Source organism: Aythya fuligula, chromosome 5, assembly GCF_009819795.1.
Source record: "Aythya fuligula isolate bAytFul2 chromosome 5, bAytFul2.pri, whole genome shotgun sequence".
NCBI classification, from domain to species: domain Eukaryota; kingdom Metazoa; phylum Chordata; class Aves; order Anseriformes; family Anatidae; genus Aythya; species Aythya fuligula.
The window spans coordinates 55376912-55391743 of NC_045563.1; the positions used below are offsets into that span (position 1 = coordinate 55376912).

The following is a 14832-nucleotide window of genomic DNA, read 5'->3' on the forward strand; positions in this document are numbered from 1 at the left end:
ATTTGCTTACAGTGCAATTATTGAGGAATAGCCCGGCATTAATTGTGCAAATCAAATTTTCCCAGCAGATCAGAGTACAAAAAAATGAATGCAAATGAAAAATAAGGGTCAGCTTGATGTGCTTTATAGCAATCGGGTTAAGACAATTCTTTCAGTATAATTATACGTAATGTGCTCTGGCTAGAACAATTTAATTAAGTGAATCTACGCTGTGAAAGAAAAAAAAATAAGTGTGCTGGTTGACTAGAGCGCTCTTACGGAAAGCGATAACATGATACCATTAGGAAACTCAACAAGACAATCTACATCCATGCATTAAGAGAAACAGAAGTCTGAACATCTGTTTCCCGCTATTGAATTCACGAAAGGGGCTTCTCTGTGCAGGGAATAAGTGAATAAACAACAGTTGGAGAAGGTTATCTCTGACGTTTAACAAAATGTTGAAATGTCACAAAAATGAAATAAGGTGAGAAGGAAATAATGACTGCACTCAAGGTGTGCTAAGAGTTAGCTGGGGTTCAGCTGGGCAGACGAAGCCCAGACATACATGAACAAGCAAAACCTCTATCCATCACCCTTCTAAAAGTGTAATATAAGAATGATTAATTGAGGAACAGCATACAGTATTTGTTCAAAATGGACTGCAAGGTGGCACGGAATCGTTTGGGAGACATATGGAACAAAGCAGAGTTCCCAAGACACAAAGCTGAAATTCTGCTCCTTTAGCCAGAGGGGAAGAAGAAAAAAAGAAAAATTGAAATGTGACAATCGAAAGAGGTGCTCTTAAGTACTTAAAAGTTCCAGAAACAACTATCTGAATTAATGAAAAAGAGAGTTTTTACTTAGGTAGGATGACTTCCTTTCTCTCTCCCTCTCTCTCCTTTTTTCTTTTCCACAATCAAGAGTCTTGGAAAGGGAGTAATAATAATAAAAGAGAAATGGACCCCGGCAGTGACTCGCTGCCAAGGGCTGTAATACAATATCTCAGCATTTCAAGGGTAAATCAGTGTCAACTGCCTTTGCCGTCCCTCTGAAAAAAAGTAAGTATTTAACTTCCGTTCAGGCTGCGCGGACTGCTGAAATATAGGAAATCGGGTTCTGAGGAGGGAAGAAAAAAAAAAAAAAAAAAAGGAAAAAAAATACGAAAAAGGCGGCTTTCCCCGAGAGAGGAAGGAGCCCGGGCGGAGCGGACAGGAGCATGAGGAGCGGCGGGCGGCTGCTGCCGGGCTGCGCAGGTCGGGGCACGGGGAGGGCTCCGGGGGGCTCCGGGGGCTGGGGGGAGCCGTGCCCGCCCCGCGGGGTCTCTGCCCCGGCTCTGGTAGCCCGGGGGCGCTCCGGGAGCTTGGCCCCTGCCTCCGCGGTTAGAGAAAGGGGAGCGCCGCGGGAAGGTGAGCTGCGGGAGGGAGGGAAGGAAGGAGAGCGGCTGCTGCTGCTGCTGTTGCAGCCTCCTTCCCCGCGGCCAGCTGGGGGTTTAGGGGTCCTCCCCTCCCGCTCTCGGGGTTCCCGGGCTTGGCAAGCGGCTTGGGGGCGCGGCGGGGGTCGCCCGAAACCCCGCGGCCGGGGCTCGCTGCCGGGGCCGCCCCCGGGCACCCCGCGGCGGCCGCGCTTGGTCCTGCCCCCGAGGGGCAGAGCCGGGAGCGGCGCCGATGGCCAAGGCATTAGCTCAGCCGCGCCGCCGAGGGGCCCCGCCGAGGAACGATCGCAGCCCAGCGCCGAGCCGGGCTCCGCGGCGGGTGAGCGCGGGCGAGGGGTCGGGTCCCCCCCCGGGCTCTCGGGCTGCTGGGGAAGGGACGGGGACACTCGTCTGGCATGGTGGTGGAGCTGGGGGGAAGCGCATGGGAAGGGCTGCGGGAGCCGGCTGTGCCCGCCGCCTCCCTCGGGCTCCGGGGTCAGCTCTTAGGGCGACCCCAAAGCCTCGCCGAGAGGATGCTGCGGCAGCGGTGCGCCCCGCCGAGCCCCGTCTCTCCGGCGGGGGCACCAGGGCCGGCTCCCGGGGCACCGGGGAGGATGCGCCGCGGGCTCCCCGTGCAGCTCCTGCACGCCTGTGACGTGACTTGGAAATGAAAAGCAACCAACCCAGAGTCTGTCTGCGCTGCCGCGTGTGTTAAATCCCGACCGGTTGCTTCCCCGCGGGGTAGGTGCCGTGCCAGGTGTCGTGGGTTGGTGGCGGTTTTGTGGTGTGCGTTGCGATTTAATAGGAAAGGAGCCGGCGCTCCAGAATTGATATCGTGGGCTTCCATAGGCCACCTGATCGCCACTGGAGTGCGGTACCCTGGTTGGAACCACAGCCAACCCAAACCGTGAAGGAAGTGAGGTGAAGAAGACTCAGTGCTGTCCCCAAGCTCGCAGCTCTCACTGACTCACTCGGTTCCTTTATTTTTCTTTTTGCCCGTGGTCTTATTTCAAGCAGCACGCTTACTGCCTGAAGTACCTTTCTCGCTCCACTTGAAACCTCTCGGTGGAAGCCTGACACTAATTTCAGCACACTACGGGGAAATGGACCTTCATAATTAAATGCAATGTAGATGAGCGTTGGTTTGTAACTCTGTCTGCATAGTGTGCCTGTAGCAAGAGATGCGCTTCCACTCCCTGTGAGATGTGCTTATGCCAGGTGTGTGTGTATGTACCTGTCTGGAAATACTTCCTTTTCTAGTTGAGATCTCAGGTGGAGATGGAAACTTCTTTTGTACTAATTTTTAATGGCTATTTTGCTTAGATAAGCAGAAAAACATGTGGTAAGAGCCAGGCAAAGAGAAGTCAACTTGAAAGTTTTTGGACTGTGTTACAATCAGCTTGGTTTCCAGAAGTTGTAATTTTATGAGCAGGGAGATATTGAACATTCCTCAGGTTTTGTTTTGGTCTATGTGAGAAGGACTCGTTGCTTTCCTTTTGGAAGAGGAGACGTTATCAAGGCAACAAAATTGTTTCTACCAGGCATAGTCCTGGAAATGTCTAGGCTTTCAATGATTAGCTCAGATTTTTGTGTGGTTAACTTCATTTTGGTCTGGCCTCAGACCAAGGGCCTTACAGGTCTAAAGTATCAGCGCGCTGCTTCTGCCAGGTTCTGCATCCTCCGCGCCGAGCGCTGCGCGCGTTTGTAGCGAGTATATTCATAAAGGAAAGGACAAAGGCTTCTTGTGATTAAAGTTTACTTTATCAGTGTAGATCACATTTTGATGTAAGCCCTTAAAAATTCTAATTGATTAATGAGTTTCAGATGGTGGTTCCCCTCCGGTGCCCCTCCCCCCGAACACGTACAGTATGCTCCAAGTCAATCTGGGAAAGCTCCAGAAACTTTGGGCTAAATTGGTTGTGGTATAGTTTATAAGGATAATAAAATAACTAGAAAAATTGAATTTCCTTTTAAAAATACGCTTGCTGCATCTGTGAGCCTATGTTTTATCTTCTTGTTTATGGTACTGAGAAAACTAAGATTACATATATACACATTTAAGATGATGCAGATAAGAACGACCTGTCATGCCTTACAGAAGGGAAGGCTCTGTACTAGCTTTTGAAGAGGAGCTATGAGAGGTAGTGGCAGAATCATAACTTTAAAAGTGACTGTGTTTGTTTTTACACATGTAGAATGACAGAAGGAAAGAGATAACTGTTCTGCACTAAGCTGAAAACTGCAGGTGACAAAAATTGCCTGTTTCACATTGACCAGTGAGTGATGGGTCTCTGCTCATAGTCCTATGGCTTCGTTTAGTCTATTTGAAGTATTTCAAGTAGGGGAGCTTTCACAACTTGACTTCAAGTTATACCACTGTCTAGCAGATCTCACCATTAAGAAGTTTCCTGACACCAAAAACATAAATTACAGAAGTTGTTAGTTACCCTGTGGCTTTCTAAGGAAGGCATTCACATCTTCTCCCCCCACCCTCAGCTTCTGCATACACAAGTGTGTGCACACATATGTATATGGTTGAGGATGTGGAAAAAAACAAAAAGCAGTCTTTAGTTTGTGGATTTATATTATTCTGTCCAAATCTGAAAAATATGTCAACACCAAGGTAGGAAGATAAAAATCAGTGAGCGTGCTTATGCTTAGGCATGCTGTATGTGTGAGTGGCACTTGCTGCTGAGACAGGGGCGACTGCAAGTATGAATCCCACTTTGTGGGCAGCATCACTTCTGCTCACACAAAAGTGTGTTTTGTTGCCGCAACTTTATTTATGAATGTGGGATCTTTTATTTAAGCTTCTTTTGCACCCAGCTTACAGTAAGCGACTGCTTCACACAGTCCACTTAAACTCTAGTACAGTTTCAAAAGTTCTGTTCTTTTCCATCTGCTTGAGGTGATTAGGACTAGCAGGGAGATCCAGCAGAGACCCTTGCCAGATACTCATGAGCTCTGTTCTGGCTTTTGATCCTCTGTCTCCTCTCTTTCCAGGATGGCTGCTTTCCAATAGCATTACCTTCTCTCTAAGACAGCAGGAGATTGTCTGCAGTTATAGCCGATACCCCTCTGTCAAAGCCAATGCGCAGTCTAGTGTTCAAGTTCCAGTTCCTTCAGAGAAAACTATTGCTGCTCTCGTCTAAGCTGCTGTCTGCTCTCTCTACCACTGACAGTGAAGCTATTGCACGGTTGAATGCATGGTATTTTCTCTTCTATGACTAGATAGCTAACACGCTTCCTCCTACCATAGTAGGGGAAACATCATTTCACAAGCTTAAAGCCTAAGTATTTACTTCTGTGAAAGCTTGAGGAAATTGCCTTGGACACTGGGTTCCAAGACTGAGTTATGCCATCTTCTGTTCCAGCTTTGTAGAGTGAGTAGGCTACTGAACTGGCATGTGCACAAATCTTCACTCCTGGCTAATTCTGTTCTGGCTGCCAACTGAAAGGAGCCAGTCCAATGTCCTGCCTGCTAGGCTAGAGAGCCCGAACACATCCCTGTTGTACACTCAAGCAACAGGTCTGTGATGCAGCTTAGATCAAGCTGGTGTAGTACAAAGGATACATCATACAGGACCTTTGCATAAGAGATGATCTGATAGATCTCAACACGTTTCTGTATTTGCTTTAGAATTTTTTCCTTCCTATCCAATTTTAACATCTTTTTATACTTTCCTAACTGAATACAAAGAAAAAGACTTGTTTTGCTAGATATTTCATTTCTATACTAGTTCTTAAAACAAAGTATAAAGAGGAAGTGACTCAGAAAGACTTTGTCCCTGACCCGGCAGGACAGTATCATGCAGCAAGTAAAAAGGAGTGGTTCAATCCTCCTTTTGTTTACTGAGACCTAAATGCACGTGTCGTAATTAGGGACAAGGCTGAAGCAACAGCGAAACTCATCTAACAGAGAGCACTGCAAAGCCAGCAGGTTCTCTGTATAAACCATTATGTATATGTGCTAGGTGGGTAGTTGGGAGTAACAAGTTACTGATTTGCCTGATGAATTCACAGGCTGGAGCATGTGTATTTTTTCATATGTGCATATATATGCATGCACCTACACTTGTACACGCTTCTTACAATGCAGAGTAAACAATCTTTTCATTCTTATAATGCTCCAATTTGTTAGAAGAGTAGTGTTATGAAAACTTGCTCGTAAAGGAAGGTGGTTGGAATCAGAAATGGAATTGAATCCAGGGATATGCAACTGTGGGCACTTAATTGTGTGGCCAGTCTTACTTTCTGGATTAAACAATTTTTGACTCCTGTGTGTTTTAAATACAGAGTGCATTATTCTTGAATCTTTTTATTCTACTGGTTAACCCCAACAAAAGCCAGTGGAATTACAGAAGATTACTTGTTTGATTCTCTTTTCTTTCATCTGATGATCACTAACAACAATCAGCAGATAGTGTAAGTTACACTGCTGGCAAAATACAAGCAGAGAGCTACAATACACAGAAAACTAAATGTACTACTGTAAAGCAAAATAAAAACTTCACTGTTTAGTAGAAGCAAGCAGAGAGAAATATAACCTTTCAGTGTGTTCAATCTGTTACAAGACACTGGGTGTACTGTAAACTATCCCACATAGAATTCTTCAGCTAGACAATAGGTCTGAGAATTTGAGATGTTTTCTTCTTATTGACAGAGGTTGGAAAAAAAAAAAAAAAAAAAAGGAAAAAGAAAGAAAAAGGCTGTGCGGCATAAATATGACCTGTAACAAAACAGAATGAAAAGTAGTTTAAGACCTTTCCTACTTTGCCTTCAGAATAGGGGGAAGAAATTGCTTTTTGAGGAGCAAAGCATTTAGAGGTAAGTTTTAAAAATACTTAGGCATATCTCATGTCAGCTTCAACAGTTCATAGAAAAGTGTAACATACAAAATGAGATATTTGACATGTTTGTGTTGGCTAGTTTTAAAGAACTGTATATATGTTGATTTGATGTTGCTGTTAGGAAGTAGTGAGATAGGGAAAAACAATATTTTTTGGCTACTTTGTTCATACCTTGTGTCTGCCAAAAGGAAAGGATGAAATAGTTGTTGGAGCCAAAGCAGATTGCCTCCTCAGCTGTAGCCATGTATCCTTGAATGCTACTGTTTACCTCTGTGGCAAGTTAGGTAATCTCTCTTACTGATACTGTCAATGCTATATTGTCATGACAGTTTTCGCTGCCTCACCAAAAAGTAAATATCTTAATACGTCTTAAAGCAGTGAGATGATGGTGTAGAATCATAGAATTCTTTGGAAGAATTCTAGAAGCATTCTTTAGAATGCTTTGGGTTTCAAGGGATCAGAAAGACCACCTGGTTCCAACCCCCTTCCATGGGCAGGGACACCTCCCACCAGCTCAGGTTGCCCAAAGCCCTATCCAACCTGGCCTTGAACACCTCCAGGGATGGGGCAGCCACAGCTTCTCTGGGCAGCCTGTGCAAGTGCCTCACTGCTCTGAGAGTGAAGAATTTCTTTGTAACATCTAACCTAACATACCCTTAGTTTAAAGCCATTCTTCCTTCTCCTGTTGCTAAGCTTCCTGATAAAGAGTCTCTCCCCATCTTTCTTGTAGGTCCCTTTTAAGTACTGGTAGGTTACTGTAAGGTCTCCCCAGAATGTTTTCTTTTCTAGGCTGAAGTGTAGGTACTTCACTGATGGAGTGTAGGTGCTTCAGTACTGAAATATTGTGGAGGCTTGAGTTAAACTTAGAGGTTCAGTAGCAGTCAGTGTTCACATAAAGAATATTTAGGAGTTTATAGCTTCTGTCACAATTTGATAGCTGTACCACAGCTGTCTCTTGTAGAATTTGTGATAGGAGCTACAGGTGCTACAGGAGTAATTGTGCTCTGTTCCTTGAAGGCTGATTTTTATTTTAAACATCTGAGGTAGGACTTTCTTGCTTTGATTCTAGCAAGGAAATATTTTACTGAGGTGTAGTGCAGGCTTGCAGAGAAGTGGCAGTGGTGGGGAAGTAGTGGGGAAGAAGAAGAAATCTTCTCCGACATGAACTTAAACTTAGAGATAAAGTTGGATTCTACATGGTTCATCTGCGATTCTTCAGGGTTCTTTTCTGTGGAGAGTTTTCATAAGTACTGACTTTCTCTTTCTGCTGTCTGAACTTTATATGTCAGCTCTGCAAATTAACCCATATCCTTTCAGTAACTATGGTTAATTCAGGGCTACTATTTCAAGCAGACCTAATCCCAGTGTAGAGATGACCAAATCATTCAGTTTATAGCTCTTCTTGTCTTTCTTCATCTTTCCAACTTGTCCCATTCCGTGACCCTGTGTCCTGTTAAAACCACCTTAAACTCAGAGCACCATTCTTGTTCTGGATCTTGGCTCTTCTTACTAGTAAGGTTATTACCAGACTCAAATACCTATTTATCCTCCAAAGTCAGAGCTCTTTATTCTCCCATTTTCCTTCCTGCACTGAGGCCCAAGTTTCCTGAATTTCATTCAGCCTGGTTGCTGAGTTTTGTAAGACAAGAGAGGTCAGTATGAAGTGTATTTCGAGATTTTAGGCCTGAACTCAAATAACATCTCAGATCTGTCAATTCTGTGTTCTGCGTTTCCCCAGAGAACAAACTGAAGCATAAACAGACTGCAGCACTTGTTTCACAGACCGACAGGGAAACCCAAATTATCTCTGTGTAGCTGGTCCAGGAGACTTCACTCCCTTTTTTCTGTTCTTTAAACAAAGAAGCAGTAACAACAATTACAAAAAAAAAAAAAAAACAACTTTTCCACTTTAGAATTAGTCCTGCCTTGTTGGTGGAAGCCAACTACAGCATTCAGGCCATCTGTGAGGCATATTATAATGGTGGTATCAATTAACTCCACATTTCACATACAAGGTCTTAGGAGTGAAAATGTAGGTGCAGCTTTCTTGAGGTGAAAGGACAGGGTTTTGTCTCCCTGGTTTTGCTGTTAGCACAGCCCAGCTGTGTGCCATCTAATGGGTGCCCCATGAAATGTCTGTGTGCATCCTTGAAATATTAAAGAGCAGCGTACATGTAGTGTAGGTTGGAAGGGACATCCAAGGGTCATCGAGTCCAACCATCTCCTCAAAGCCTTTATGAAATTATTTCGAGTGACGAGGTGCAATGTGTAGTTTTTTCCTGTAGAACAATGGTACTTCTAAGTCCTGGATATGTGTTTTTCAGTATATTTATCAAAAGAAACAAATTGCAGGACTTTGTTTCCGAAATATTCAGCTACAGTGTATAACTGGGAAATAGATGAAAAAGATGCATTTTTCTTGTGCTTTATTTGTGTATTGTATATGAAACAAACTTTTTTTTTTTTTTTTTTTTTTTTTAATTATTTTAACTGGTGCAATTTCCAAGACAATTAAAGAGAGCAAACTAGTTTCTATTCTGCTTCTCACCTCATCAGTGGAGTTGATAGGCTCCAGAAATCATTCACAAATTATTTTAAAACTACTTTTTGTCTGCAAAGAAACTAACAAGTACATGTATTTATCCCTGATTTTTCCCACATACTCTTTGAAGACAAGTGGTGTTAGTTTTCCGTCTTGCTTCCATTTCCATCTGTCCAAAGAGAAGCAGTGATTTGAAGCATCAATTGTGTGGTTCCAAGTCACTTCAAACAACTTTAAATACATTGTCATTACAAGTCCGAAGCTGTTCGCATCATTTAGTTAGAAGGAATCCATTTTGTGAGTGACATTCCTGATAACTTTTTGCACAGTCAACTGCCTAATTCTTTTTTTTTTTTTTTTTTTTTTTCCCCTTGAACAAAATGAACAGGTATAACTTGAATGTAATCAACCAGAAAAACACAAGTTCAGGCTGATGTTTGTAACAAGTCAGTTTACAGAACAGAGCTGTGCTTCGTTTACATTTTTAGTCTATCTTAAAATGCTTGGCTTCCAAAGGAATTTTGATACTTAAGGATTTTTCTTGTTAGAAAACTATCAAATATAATGATAATTCAGAAATAGGTATTTGTATGCAGGAATACAAGCTTTATTGCCATCTCTGTCTCCTTCTCCCTCCCCCCCCCCAGGCCCTCCCACCTACCTCCCAGCTGAAAACCGGCTGATTTCAGTGAGAGGTAGAGTCATAGTCAAAGCTGTGTCCAACTACTTCAAGGGCAACTAAAGTTTCAGGGTTTAGAGTGGGAGGTTGGGTGCTCTCATCAAGAGCTACGCAGAAGCTTTTGTGAACAAGAAGTTTAGTTACCCAGGGTATGGTTTAAAAATGCTGGAGTATTTTAATGTAAATGTTAAAATATCCCAAATAGCTTTTCATGTATTTGGAAATGCAGGTTACAGCACAGTTTTATGGAAATGCAATTACTTTTTACATTCAGTAAACATTTTCCTTTTGGCAAAGAATTTATTTTAAGTATTCTTGCTATTCCAGACCACAGTGGAATAGTATAACAAATTGGACTTTTTTTTTTAAGTCACTATTACCTCTTACCTGACTTGAAAGGTATGCAGTGCACAGAAAGAAACAGTGTTTGCAATGCTTCATAAGCTGAAGTCAGCTGCCACATATAACCACAGTTAGCACGGGTCACCTGGGACAACAGGCAAAGAACAATTTCTTAGGACTTTTACCCCCTAGCCCATTAATAATCTTTCAACCTCCATAAGGCCTTGTTGGTGCAACCAGGTTTTCAGTAGGCTACTGCCTGCCAGGCAAGAAAGCATCCCAGTCATTGCTGCAAGCATTAGGGTTCAGGTCTGATTTTCTTTTCAGGAAAAAAAAATAACCTTCTTTCTTAGCACACGAATGCCACAGATGGGAGAATTAGTCCTTCAGGAACAGGGATATAGGTCCTGTGGGCCTAACATCCCTGGCCACTGCAGGAGTCTGAACACTTGACTAATATTTAACACATGACGTATTGTCTTACCTGAAACGAAAGTTTCCAGAAGTTGTCACTGAAGCAGAGGAGTCTTTGTGCAAATGGTGGAAGTGGGAAGTGTGGGTGATCAGCACTGGCTGTCATGCTGCTTTCTGAAGAAACAATGTTATTCAGTAAATCCACGTGGTGTTTTTTCTTTGGTTATTCTAAAGCTGCGGAATACGTGGATCCCACCTGGTAACTGCATTTGTTAATTGTTAGTAAGTTTGCTGCGGTAGCGTAACTCAGTTGTTCACATGTTTTTTTTGGGTCTGGTCCAACAATCTTTGAAGCTTTCCATTTGTTTTGAATGGATATTGGATCAGGCACCGTAGTGAGTTGTGTGAAATGTTTATTTTCATTTGATTTTAATCATTCCTTGCAGAATATTTGGTTTTGTGATGGCAACGTGTAGCTTGGTGAGTACAAATGAAGTAGACGTTTATCTATGTGATTTAATCAGTGGCAACGTGAGCCATTAACAAAACAAGACTTCAGTTGAAGTGTTCATGTGTTAGATCCCCATCTGTTTGTCTGACATCTGATTTCTTACAATCATAGCTAACATTGTTGTCTACTACAATTCTAAAAAGAGAACCTGTCAAAGTTTATTTGGTATAATGGATTTTTTTTTTCTTCTTGACAATCCAACAGGTACAACAAGTGGATAAGCAATGTGCACTGCTCTGAGCCCGAAGGCACGTGGGCCTGGCCTCTCTGATATGCATCAGTACAGTCAGTGGCTTGCCAGTAGACATGAGGCCAACTTGTTGCCAATGAAAGAGGATTTGGCCCTGTGGCTCACAAACCTACTGGGTAAGATACAATAAGAGTAATGTAATCACTGGGCAGTAAGAGAACTCTATGCGCTCTCAGCTGAAAATGCAGATCTTCAGACATCTTTGCATTTCAGAAATCAAGGTGGTTTTGATTAGCTAGCTATCTTCACCTTCTGCACTTGTTAGCATGGTCAGAAAAGCTAATAAGTAGTCGGAGAAACACTCCACAGTGTTTCTGACAGCAGCATGATTGAACTCTTACTCCCTCCATGTTTGTTCTTCCTCAAATTTCCCTTTCAATTTTCCTTTGCATGTGCTTTCTGCATCAATACTATTAAGCTGGACAGTGCTACTTACTACCATCAAGTGTATCTTATAATTTTATGGGGAGACCTTGTACAAACTATAGGTGTATTGGATGTCTTGAATGGAAGAACCTGTTAAATAGTTCTTTGCTGACCAAGTAGTCTAGTGATTGATAATTACTGCCCAGTGCAATGTGTGCAAAGTCTTCCAGAAGCTTCTGTGTAGAGGAGCTTGACCCCAGGTTATGGCTGGGACCTGGGGAGTTACTGGTTCTGGCTCTGCCTCCTGCTGTGTGAAGCAGAAGCATATTGCTCATGAATATACAGGGAATACATCAGGGAAATAGCTGATTTTTGTAATAAATTCCTTATCCTCAAGATGACAGTAAGAGAAACACAGCAACAGTTCCTCCCCTTGTTCAAAAATCAGGCAATACTGTTTTAGATGAGGTGTTTACCTGAAAACCTTGCTCATCTTATTTTGGAGGAAAATTTGGATGAGCTTTTTTAAATTGGGGATTTTCTGTGTGAGTCTCCTCTGGTGAGAATATAGGCAATGTATTGTCTTGGCAGCTGCTGTAGCTGTACCCTTTCAGTGATATCCTACAATAACAAAGTGCCTTTCCTCTGCATGTTCTGCATTGCTGCAGTTTGTCTTTTTTGAGAGGAAGGGCAATACTGCTATGCTCTGAGAAGCATAGTAGAAAAATTAGGTGTCAGCAGAATGTACTCAGGACCACAATATTTTGTAGATAGTTGATAACTATTTTAGAGTTGGAATAGTTATGAACTCAAAACTGTAAAATTGGCACCTTAAATCACATCTTAGTGTGGTACTTCCATTTAAATTAATGAGTTTCAAATATTAAGTTGGTTAGGCAATGCCAGAGCAAAATCTAGAAATCCTGCCTTTTCGTTCCAATTACCACAAGACAGCAATCCAAAGGACTGCTTTTTGAATCAGTAGAAGCACGTTCTATCAAGGATTTAATGTATTGTTGAAATGTTTTAAACAATGAAGTTATAGTGAGCCACGTGAAAACAAATAGAAGTTTGTTAGCAGTTCCTAACAGAGCTTTTCCAGTGACAAGTTTAGGAATGAGGTCACTTTTTTTTAGTAGGAAAGTAGCAACCAGCAGGAGGCTCTGAAATGCCAACTGTAATTAAAAATCTGATTTTTCATATGGACACCAAACTCTGCACTGTATAACTAAATGGGCTCAGCCTTCTTTTAATTAAGCAGCATACACAGTTCATTTGCTTAATGCATTCCCCTACACCTTTTCACATCCAAGCTTTTTTTTTCTCAGAGATTGTTTTGAAGAACTAAGTTACAGTGATTTGTTCAAGTGCTTTGAATTCCTATGTAGACGTTGTTATTCAAATTAATAATTAAGTTAAAATTCACACTGAAAATAAATTAAGTGTAACTAAATTAAAGTAATTATATTCATGTAAAGATATTCACCCAGAATTCAAATTTGGTTTAATTACTATATAATTGTGGTTAACTTTCATGAGAGGAAGGATAAATGCACATATTGCTGTAGGATAAAATGTTCTGTATACTCATGCCCTAGTTTGGTATATGCTTTAACTTGTGTCATCTACATTTAAGTATCTTTATGTCACTTTATTATTAAAATGTCAGCACAATATGACTGCCCAGTTTATACTATAGTAAAAATTAGGATGTACTTAAATTAATTTTTGTCATGTTTGTTCACATTTTGTTTCATAATATTTTGTTCATTCATTTGTACTATGGATCAACAAGGACAAGTAATCTTTTCAAATAAATGTAGAATTTTTCAAAAATATTACAAAGTAATTTAGTAAAGAAGAGGGACGAACCTCTTAGATGTACTTTGATCAACTGACGGCATTTTTGGCATTCTGTGGAGCAGCAAATACGTCCTACGCAGTGTACGTGGCAGTTAATTTTGCACCAGCAAAGCCTTGTGTGGGTTCAAAATTGCAAACTGGAAAAGATGAAAAGAATATTGACCTTTATAATACGAATTACATAAAAATTAGACATCACAGCTAGAATTTGACCTTATATGAGGGACAAACGGGAAGACTGGGATACATGATGAATCTGAAAAATAGCTTTCTAAGAATTTTAACCCTGAGACATTAGACATTTTACTGTAGTTTAGCATGGAGATTGTTTCTGGGTAGTATTTAGTACTTTTGCACACATTTCACTATTTATTTTTGGATTCGTGTTGGAGAAACTCAAAGCTTTTGAAAGAACAGTTTGTCGTTACAGCTACATTGCTGAATAGATGTTACCTGCCTGCATTCCAGGGACTAGGAGAGGGACATCTCAGATGAAATCCATGTTTCCAATGGGATTGATTTGTGATGTTTTACGTCATAGCCTTTGCAAAATGGGGTGCCTCAGGGTTGCAGCAGGAATGGGATTACATGCTGGATGTTCTATGGATGTTCTGTTTCATAGCCTCACTTTTCTCTGGTGGCTCAGCTGAGAGATTTTGCAGTGCCAAAGTTGAGGAGATGTATTGTCTTGCAAGGTGTGATCATCTCCTTAGCCATGTCCTTATTTTGTATAGAGCGAATGAAGCACAATAAGCACGATGCTTTCACTGCTGATGCACTTTGAATTGGATAGATAATACGTGTTTAGTTGAATCCTCTTGCTGACACTGAAATCTGTATCACCTTGAGCAAGCTTCACATGGGAATTACAGCCATTGGGCCACACTCATCTTCTAAGGGAGGCAAAATGACAATTTGAAGGCAACAGGGGTTTGCTGCCTTCTGTATTCTGCAATACTGTCTCATTTTATCTTAGGTATCTGGAGAGGGAAAAGGTTTCCATCAGAATGAGCAGGCCTCATGATGAGTTGATAGTGTAGGACAGATATAAAGTGCAAATTTCCCTGTTTCCCCTTTGGCTATTGTGTAAAGCCCTGATCTTTTTTTCCTGTTTCTGGGGCCTGTTTACCAGATGCAGGAGATTCCAATACCATTGTTTATTCCATCCTGCTTCATTTAGAACATGGAACTACAAAATAGGCCTTTAAGATATTCCCTGGTTATGGGAACATATCTGGGCTTCGGTGCTGAGACCCTAGCTATCAGAACTTCTGGGCTTCAGAAACTCATAGGTAAGGAGCTGGAGATTGTAAGATAATGAGGAACTGGACTTGTAGAAATTGCATGGTGTATGAGGCATGCAAAAGTTGCTTGCCTGGATAAGGAAATGGAGTAGACCTGGAGAAGAGCAATAGTAAGGTGAGGAAGGTCGGAGAGGCACTGAGTTGAGACCAGGTTTGGAATTTAAAGCTGTGTGGAAGGAGGCATAAAGTCTGGGGGATGAAGGCTTGTAAGTCTTCTGTAAGAAAATGGTATTTCTTAGATTCTGAGTTTTAAGCAAAACCTCCTTCAGCTCAGTTATCTTACAGTCTAAGAGGATTTTGTAACAGTACCTCTATTTT

The 14832-nt window shown here is 41.8% G+C and overlaps 1 protein-coding gene across 3 annotated transcripts in view; it reads left to right on the top strand.

Annotated features, from left to right (window-relative positions):
* Nucleotides 1–1017: 1017 nt before the first annotated feature.
* Nucleotides 1018–14832, top strand: part of GAS2 (growth arrest specific 2) — an 89265-nt gene continuing 75450 nt past the window's right edge. The window contains exons 1-2 of one of the 3 annotated variants that reach the window (XM_032188752.1): nt 1018–1040; nt 10936–11097. In XM_032188752.1, coding sequence (XP_032044643.1) covers nt 10956–11097 — 142 coding nt within the window. In that variant the 5' untranslated portion in view covers nt 1018–1040; nt 10936–10955. Of the gene's footprint in view, nt 1041–1120; nt 1236–1652; nt 1734–10935; nt 11098–14832 lie in introns of those variants that run through there. The other 2 variants (XM_032188751.1, XM_032188750.1) reach the window with 2 other exon arrangements.